Source organism: Pristiophorus japonicus, chromosome 15 (assembly GCF_044704955.1).
Source record: "Pristiophorus japonicus isolate sPriJap1 chromosome 15, sPriJap1.hap1, whole genome shotgun sequence".
Classification (NCBI taxonomy): Eukaryota; Metazoa; Chordata; class Chondrichthyes; family Pristiophoridae; genus Pristiophorus; species Pristiophorus japonicus.
The window spans coordinates 140611231-140621110 of record NC_091991.1 but is presented as its reverse complement, the minus strand read 5'-3'; the positions used below and the strand labels follow the sequence as shown (position 1 = coordinate 140621110).

At 44.2% G+C, this 9880-nt stretch overlaps 1 protein-coding gene across 2 annotated transcripts in view; it reads left to right on the top strand.

Annotated features, from left to right (window-relative positions):
* Positions 1 to 3977: 3977 nt before the first annotated feature.
* rogdi (rogdi atypical leucine zipper) overlaps positions 3978 to 9880 on the top strand; it is a 29496-nt gene continuing 23593 nt past the window's right edge. For both annotated transcript variants that reach the window (XM_070901016.1, XM_070901015.1), the window contains exons 1-2: positions 3978 to 4034; positions 9219 to 9290. In XM_070901016.1, the coding sequence (XP_070757117.1) occupies positions 3999 to 4034; positions 9219 to 9290 (108 nt within the window). In that variant the 5' untranslated portion in view covers positions 3978 to 3998. The remainder of the gene's footprint in view (positions 4035 to 9218; positions 9291 to 9880) is intronic.

Genomic DNA, 9880 nt, shown 5'->3' with positions numbered 1-9880 from the left:
ATGCTGTTATTGTTCAGGAAACTGATTTGTAATTCTCTCTGCATTTTCTTTGTGTGCAAGTTGAGATTTTTTTTTTAAATCTTGGTTTCTCGCATAGTGATTCCAATTGTGAGCAAAAGAATCTAAATTTATTTACTGAACCGTTTAATACAAAGTGCACCCTGTACCAATTGATTTTTTAAATGAGTACTGTTAACTTTACCTTTTTTTGTAAAAGTCAATGTGGCCTGAGTGATTTGATCTTGAATGCCTCCAAGGTCATTGTGAACATGGGACTTTGGCATGGAATCTGTTGTTAGATCAGAGTTCATTCCATGTATCCCATACAAGGTAAAAGGCATGTATGAGATTGATTTCTCTAACTGAGCAAGAACAGAAGTGTTGCTTAATGTCTAATGTGTTCAAAAAATTCTGTATTTTGCTATCATTAACTTTATTTTAATGAAGGAACTATTGACGACGACAAATTTGGGGAACTAATCTCGAGCTTTGCTCATGGGTACAGGTCGGTACAGCTAAAGTCACTAACTTCAAACATCAGCTACCAACAAACTCGATAAATGATGTGATATCTGCTGGTCAGCATGGATAATATTCAAGCGAGTACAAAATGGAACTGTGGGATAAGAAAATCTACTAGAAAGATATTGGAATATACCTGGAAGAGATAAGAGATTGAAACAAAACAAGAAATTCAAAACCTGACCCAGCATTTAAGTATTGCATCATAAATTAGAAAATGGTTTTGCATTTATTGTGCTCATATATTTAGGTCTAAGTCTTGAGATTTTTTGGAGGAGGTCTTGAGTAAAGGCAAGGTGTTTGCTTGGGGTCGGGGGAGGGCAAGAAAGAAAGGAATAGAAACCGAATCACAGCTTTTGTACACCATTTTTCCAGTCACAAGATTTGGCAGGGGCTGAATGCTGGAAGTACAAGGTGTTTATTTTGGAAGCTGACTTAAGAATCTGGAAAATGGAGAAATAATACAACAGATGCGAGATTACATTTAGGAATCCAAGGTGAGACTAAACAGTCTTGACTCGTTCCAAACTCCATTATTTACAAATATTCCTGGCATTACTAACCCAAGTGTGACTCATTTTACATGCACAAAAATACCTGCAATGTAAACACTTAAACTATATTTTAGTTCCTATGCTACCTTGCTAGGACATGTTTACCATTACATTTTTCTTGCTTTCAATTAATTTCTCATCAGGAAGTGATGTGGCATACTATGCTTCAAAGATGCTTTATTTAGTACAGTACTTGGGGTATGTGCAGTGGCACTAGATAACCACTAGGTTTGATATGGACATGAAGACATGCAGATGTCAGTAAGTAGATCTGAACTGCTACTTACAATTTTCTTCAATTTACTCACGGGTCTGTTACATTTCTATTTTTTATTCTGCTGCATTCTTTGTTTTTTCTGTTTACTAGTGCAACCAAAATAGCCTTCATTTCCCTTTTTTATGTGCCCAAATTTTTGAAAACCTTATGGTTTAATGGCTGTAGCAGGCTCTTCATTTTAATGGGTGAGCACACTAACTTAATTTTTCTGGTGTGTTGTAAAAAAAAAAAAAACTTTTATCTAGGGTACAGTTAATTTAATAGCTTGTAACTCCTCGCACACCAGAGTTGAGTAGAGTGAAGGACTTAGCATATGACCAGGTCAAACTGCAAGTGGACAGATTCAGTTGTGTTCCCTCAACTTATGTAGATATTCTGCTGCTAGGAAAGCTGCTTAACTTAGCATTATTTGAAATATGTTTTAGGTATTGGATCAATTTCTACTCCCAACAATTCAACTGAAGAATAACCAGAGGAGGACCACCATTGTCCCATTCTCATTCATGCCTTTGTCACCGCCAGACTCTCTTCATTTGTTCCTGGGATGTCGCTGACATGGTCAGCATTTATTGCCCTTGAGAAGGTGGTAGTGACCCATGTGGTGAAGGTACTCCCATAATGCTACAAGGGAGGGAGTTCCAGGATTTTGACCCAGCAACAATGAAGGAATGGTGATGTATTTCCAAGTTGGGATGATGTGAGTCTAATGACAATACTCTCCTGCCCAATTTCATGCTCATCCAAAACTTTGCTCCCAGTATGCTCTCTTACCCACCCATCACTTTTGTTCTTGCTGACCTGCATTGGCTCCAATTTAAAATGTTCATCCTCATATTTAAATCTCTGCATGGTCTTGACCTGACCCTATAATCTGCAACCTCCTCCAGCCCTGGAACCCTCCCAAAACATTCCATTGACATTGGCCTCTCATACATCCCCCATGCCTTTATTGTGCAATTGGCTGTGCCTTCAGCTCTCGGCCCCATTTCCCTCTCTAAAATTCTCCTTAAAATGCATTTATTTGACCAAAGTTTTGGTCAACTTGCCTAATACCTTGGTGTCTATTTTTGTACAATTACACTTGTTAAGCTAAAAAAAATTCTGCATTAAAGGGACTATACAATTGTTCTGCTATAACACCTCTTGTCCTCTAATAATTCCAATTTAAACTTCACAGCCTTGTGTCTTATTTCTTCAGTGACCTTGACCTGCCCTATTTCTGGGTTGTCCCCTCAGGTTGGATGTAGAACTGGAAATTTGATCCCCCCCCCACCCCCCCCCCAAGTCATCAAGATCCACGGCGCAGCCCTGGATACCATGGACCACTTTCCATATCTTGGGAGGCTCCTATCAACAAGAACAGGCATCGACGACGCGATCCAACAACCCCTCCAATCCAGTCTTTGGCTGCCTGCCGAAAAGAGTGTTTGAAGACCAGGCCCCCAACTGCCACCAAGCTCATGGTCTACAGGGCTGTAGTAATACCTGCCCTCCTGTATGGCTCAGAGACCTGGGCCATGTACAGCAGACACTGCAAGTCGCTGGAGAAATATTACCAACAATGTCCCAACAAGATCCTACAAATCCCCTGCACTGAAGCACTGACCACACTCGATTAGCTCCGCTGGGCAGGCCACATAGTTGGCATGCCAGACACGAGACTCCCAAAGCTCTACTCAGAACTCCTTTACGGCAAATGAGCCAAAGGTGGGCAGAGGAAACATTTCAAGGATACCCTCAAAGCCTCCCTGATAAAGTGCGACATTCCCACTGACAGGGCGGTCTTGGGCCAGGCACTCCTAGCTAAGTGGAGGAAGTGCATCTGAGGGGGCGCTGAGTACCTCGAGTCTCATCGCCGAGAGTATGCCGAAATCAAGCAGGGTCAGCGGAAAGAGCGTGTGGCAAACCAGTCCCACCTACACCTTCCCTCAACGACTATTGGTCCTACTTGTGACAAGAGTCTGTGGTTCTCGTATCGGACTGCTCAGCCACCAAAGAACTCACTTCAGGAGTGGAAGCAAGTCTTTCTTGATTCCAAGGGACTGCCTATGATGATCTTGTTTTTCTCCTGGGTTGCTTGCAGCATTGTCCTGGATATTAATCTTCAATTCTTGGAGACTCCAGGACAATCCAGGAGGGTTAGCACCCCGACATACACAAATAAATCCCCCTTCCAAACCCAAATTCTCCATTCCTTTGACTGTGGTCGTGTTCATTTCCCCCTTCCCTTTGTGCTGGTAGTGGGGGCTGCTGCTGCTTAGGGCCCACAAACTAGAATTTCCTCCCTAAACCTCCGGTTTCCCTTAAAATCTGCCTCTTTGACCGAGCGTTTGGGTACCTCTCCAAATATCTCGTTCCATAGTTGCGGTCATTATTTTTAGGCTTCTGTGGAGTGTCTTAAGATATTTTGTTTTTGGGGGGCGGAAATTAATATTTTTAAGTAACTCAATCGCTCGTGTGTGTGGCGGAGCAGAGCCTCGCCGACACCGAGTGTCCCCCCTCCCATCCACTGCCACCGTGTTGAGAGTAGGTGTGCGGCTCTGCATTTGATGCAGTGGGGAAATCGCCCCATCCTGGAGCGGGGGAGGGGCCGGAGCGATTGTGCCGCGGACACCGGAAGTGCAGCTTGTCCTTCAATAACCAGGATGGCGGCGGCGAGCGAGGCGGAGAGAGCGGTGCTGGTGAGTTCGGCACCGCCTGGGCTGTCACTCCCCGTCCCCCACAACCCAACCTCAGGAGCCGGGGAGGGAGAGAATGAAGGCCCCACCGCCGGAAGGGCTTAGCGGCTGGAGAATGGGAAATGTGGCAATAAACACACCGACTGGGGAGCGAAGTCCTTGGGGGTGAGGGGAACAGGGAGCCTGGTCCTTGGGGGTGAAGGAGGACGGGGAGCGGGGTCCTTGGGGGTGAGGGGGAGCGGGGTCCTTGGGGGTGGGGGAGAAGCGGGGTCCTTGGGGGTGGGGGAGAAGCGGGGTCCTTGGGGGTGGGGGAGAAGCGGGGTCCTTGGGGGTGAGGTGATGGGGAGCGGGGTCCTTGGGGGTGAGGTGAGGGGGGGATGGGGAGCGGGGTCCTTGGGAGTGAGGTGAGGTGAGGGGGGGATGGGGAGCGGGGTCCTTGGGGGTGAGGTGAGGGGGGTATGGGGAGCGGGGTCCTTGGGGGTATGGGGAGCGGGGTCCTTGGGGGTGAGGTGAGGGGGGAGCGGGGTCCTTGGGGGTGAGGTGAGGGGGGGAGCGGGGTCCTTGGGGGTGAGGTGAGGGGGGGAGCGGGGTCCTTGGAGGTGAGGTGAGGGGGGGAGCGGGGTCCTTGGAGGTGAGGTGAGGGGGGGAGCGGGGTCCTTGGGGGTGAGGTGACGGGGGGAGCGGGGTCCTTGGGGGTGAGGTGAGGTCCTTGGGGGTGGGGTGAGGTGAGGGGGGGAGCGGGGTCCTTGGGGGTGGGGTGAGGTGAGGGGGGGAGCGGGGTCCTTGGGGGTGGGGTGAGGTGAGGGGGGGAGCGGGGTCCTTGGGGGTGGGGTGAGGTGAGGGGGGGAGCGGGGTCCTTGGGGGGGAGCGGGGTCCTTGGGGGTGAGGTGAGGGGGGGAGCGGGGTCCTTGGGGGTGAGGTGAGGGGGGAGCGGGGTCCTTGGGGCTGAGGGGGGGAGCGGGGTCCTTGGGGCTGAGGGGGGGAGCGGGGTCCTTGGGGGTGAGGGGGGGGACGGGGAGCGGGGTCCTTGGGGGTGAGGGGGGGACGGGGAGCAGGGTCCTTGGGGTGAGGGGGGGACGGGGAGTGGGGTCCTTGGGGGTGAGGGGGGGCCAGCGGAGTCCTTGGGGGTGAGGGGGGACAGGGAACGGGATCCTTGGGGGTGATGGGGGACAGGGAGCCAGGTCCTAGGGGATGGATACAGGGAGCCTGGTCCTGGGTGGACGGGTGTAGGGCTGGGTACAGGGGGACCAGGGTCTCTAATGGGTTCATGGCCGTTACAAGAGCAGCTGCACCTTCGGTCTCCAAACAGCAAAGTCCATGCTCAACTGATCGTTATAAAAGGAGACTAGAGATAAATATATTAACATTTGCTGAGGGTTCTCCAATATGAAGAAGAATGGACACCTAAAGCGTTTTGTTTAGTCATGTTCCCGATAACAGCCTTGATGTATATACTTATTAGTGCATTGTAGCGTATTTTTACAGGACATGAATACATTTATGTATATACAATAACTTAGCAAAGCAATGGTAACGGTATGGAAGGTACAAACTGAATCTTCAACAAGCACCTCTAAAAGTAAAAGCAAACATCATCACACGATATAACTTAAAAAATATATATATTCCCCCACATTGCTGTGATAAGTTGAAGGACACGAGTTTTATAATGGAGATTATACTTGATTTAAAACATTTGTTTCTTCCTGCAGTCATGTCTCTTGATCTTTTCTTTCTCTTCTTTCCTGCTCAATATATTTCTGTTTTATCTATCTATCTCTGTTTGTGTATTTACAGTATTAAGGGGATATATGGCACGGTTATACCAATTGTGAAATTATCAAACATACTGTGTGAACATTTCGGTTGTTGAATTGGTTTTGTTTTGGAGCTGTCCACATTTTCTAAAACAAACTGATCTGGAGAGAATCTTTTTCAGTTCCATTTATTGTACAGGTATTACAGCATGCAAATCCAATCTGTATACATGAGTGAGGAATCTTTTATTTTAATAACTTGCCAAGTCCTTCTCGATCTTCACATGAATGTTTGAGCTCAGATGGAAGAGCTTGATTGCAGTGCTGATGAATATTTTGATTAATATTTTACCTCTACAAAGAATCCCTTTTTTTTCTAATTTGATATATAAATGAGCTGCTTTCTCTCGCTCATTCTTCCCAAGCTTTTTAATGTCTTTAGGAAAACCATGTGATTCCTTTCAATCAGGAAGATAAATTGTAAATGGACGACTGGGTTGAATTAGCAAATGTATCTGAGGAATAAAAAAAAACGTACAAGTAGTAAATACAGCTGGTGTTATCTTTCCATCACTGCGGGTTACAGCATTTTGGGTTTTATTAATAGAGACATAGAGAACAAGAGTAAAGTAGTAATACATTTTACAAATATTCTAGAAAGGACATTAAAGCCATACCGAGCGTATAACGTAGATTCGCCAGGTTAAAGCTGGGTTTGGAAACTATCGTTATGAGCAGAGACTTGAGGTACCAAGACTCTTTCGACTGGAACAGGGAAGACTGAAAAGAGATTTCAGTTTTTGAAAATTAAGGGTTTTGAAAAATTGAATAGGGAAATAATATTTTCTTTCGGGCCTCTTTTTTTTTTTATTCGTTCCTGGGATGTGGGCATTGCTGGCAAGGCCAGCATTTAATGCTCATCCCTAATTTCCCTTGAGAAGGTGGTGGTGAGCCGCCATCTTGAACCACTGCAATCCTTGTGGTGAAGGTACTCCCACAGTGCTGTTAGAGAAGGAGTTCCAGGATGTTGACCCAGCGACGATGAAGGAATGGCGATATATTTCCAAGTCAGGATGAAGTGTGACTTGGAGGCGATGGTACACTCATGCACCTGCTGCCCTGAGTTTGGGAGGGGTTGTCTAAGAAGCCATGGCAATTTGCTGCGTGCATCTTGTAGAATTGATTGATTGATTTGAAATAGCCACTGAGTAGTTAGGAGACATTTCTTTATACAGGGTTGTTGGCGCATGAGCTGATTTACCACAGGGAATTGTTCAGGCACAAAATTGGATAAATATTTGAAGTAGAAGAATATACTAGGCTATGGAGAGGGAGCAGGGCAGTGAGATTAATCTTGGATTTCTCGAGCAAAGAGCTGGCACAGTTAAGATAGCCCGAATAGCTTCCTTCTGTGGTTCCAATTCTGTGCAAGTTCAGTCTGACTTTGGTGCAAGATGGAAAAAAATGGGAACAGCACATCACCTTCTATATGAAATGTTAATTGGTAGTAATAAAAATACTCTTACTTTTGAATAAAAAGAAATGCAGTGGGTAATAATGAAATACACAATTTACTGCACACACAAGGACTTTTATAATTCTCTGGCAGTGCTGTACAGTTTGGCAAATAAACCTCCTGATTCCATGTTAGCAGTCACATGAAGCCTCATAAACTTGTCAATCTGCACTTAATTACATTGTCACACAACCTGCATTACTCTTAGTGCTTTGTTGCATGGAGGTAAGAAAAGGTGAAAATAAATTATTCAGTATTTATTGTTCAGAATAATAGCTAGCAATGAGTTTAAGGCTGTAATTTAGATACTGAATTCTGTTGAGCTTCTCTCTTGAAGTTTGAAGGTTTATTCGATTGACACCATTCAAGAGTTAAGAGATTCCTTGGTGAAATTAAGTAACTGCAGCATTCCATTCATCTGCCATCCATTTATTTGGGTACCGATAAAGGTGTGTGGTTTTAAGATTATTTGCATATGGTATACTTAGGCACTGTGCAAAGACAGGTTATTGGTACATGGAAATCTGCTCATTCAGCTTCTGAAAGGTGTTCAAGTTTAGCTCATTCACTATAGATCAAAATTGAAGAGAGAGATACGGATTTCACTCACGGATAGCAACAGTCAGTTTGTTCAAGTGACAAGTTTCAAGATCTTGGGATTCCTGCCAATAGGCTGTTTAACAAGGACATGCAAAAGGATATTGATAAACGAATGTCGATACACGAAAAATGTAAACTTGTGTGCATAGGACTTGGTTGAAGGATGATGCATTGACTGGAGACTACCATATAACACAATGCCAGTTCGGGTTTGACAGAGAGCAGTGTATTTTTTTTTAAAGTTGTATTAAGTTTGAAGAGGGAGAAATCTACAAGAATTGAGTGGATGCCTACATTCAAAACTTTTTCTAAATTGTGTTATACTCCTGAAGAAATGATACCCCGCTTTTAGATTGTTTTTAATGTAAAAGTAGAAAAAATAAAATGATTCTAGCCATAAGACTGAATTCTTTACGACTAAACTGAACAACAGAAGGTTGTTTAAAACAGCACAGGTCCTGCCAACTTTCCAATGCTGCAAGATCTGTGCTAGCACTGCTGGTTCTTGACACACACATCTTGCACAACTGACTGCAAATTAAAGGTAAACCTGCGAAGATCTGCTCGGCTCAGCGGCCGGGAAGATCTTTTGTTTTAACTGGATTCTCTTGGCAGCTGTCCATAGCAAATCTGGTAGATTCACCTCAAGTCCATGTGCACGGAGCCCTTTTCTACTAACTCCTCCTGTTACATTTTTTGCTGTTTAGTTGTAAATTACAGGAGGGGAAAGCTAGCACATAGAGAGAGAGAAGAGAGCAAGCAAGCAGAACCTGACATTCAGTGGGAGAGATCTAGTTGCTTTAATCGCTGAAAAGAGTGGGACTGAAAGTGAGGTTGGACTGGAGCCAGCTGAGAGTCACCGTGGGTTGGATTTGGCCAATGGGTATTGTAATGAGGGAGGCGTCAATTCTCCGTGTGTAATGGGACCAAGTTCATGGGGTTTTTATATTGTTGGAAAAGAGGATGTTGTACGAAATTGGTTAGATTGGCTGGATATATTTAATTATTTGAGAACACTGCTAGGTCCATGTCATTGTACCAAGAATAAAATTAAGGTGTGGAAAGTCTCTCGTTTCAGATCATAATCTCCTATTATAATCGCAGCAATTGCAGTGCTGAATTATAATTAGCTTGGGTAATATAGCTATTTTATGATTTAATGCTAAATTTAATGCCATTATTGTCCGTCTTCCCCCATCTTGAAACTAAAGCACTCGTTCTTCCAACTCACACCAGCATTCTGCCCTTGAAATTGCTGCCAAATTGCATTATGTTGGTGAAAAGGGTTACATTGTCTTTTTTGAAATATTTCAGGAGGAGGAATTTAAATGGTTATTGCGGGAAGAAGTTCACGCTGTCCTTAAACAGCTGAAGGATATTCTGAAGGTAATTTACATCTCTATTTGGATTAATGCACAAGAGACTCTGAATCACAAACTCGGTATACAAATAAACATTCAGTTACTACTTAACGCTGCAGTGTCCTGTAACAAAACACATAATTTTAATTGTTTACCTTTTTGTGTAAGTTGGGAGCTTTTTTTTCTCCATTTGTTCTGTGTTCAAAATATTTACTTTTTGCAGTGGTATCTATTATTGTAGTTAAAGGTGAAAAAAGAGAGGCCATCAACCACGTATGCACATTGTATACTTAACAATGCCAGGCTCCAGTCCAAAAATGGCTTAAAATGTTGATTAAAATGTTCTTGTTTTGGAGATGCTCTTTATTTTTCAAACTTAATAAACAAAGGCATTCGGGAATCTAACCATAATAGTATTGTGGAAGAGTTCAAATTCTCCTTACCCCGTGTTGAGTTCTCTTTTAATTTACGTCATTACAGTGACATCGCCAGGCATCGATATAAACATTTCAGGATTATTTAACTTTCCTGCTGTCTCCATGTCAAATCGTTGGCCCACTAAAATTATTGGATTATCTGCAATTTAACAGCTAAAATTTTTTCACTCCTGATTAA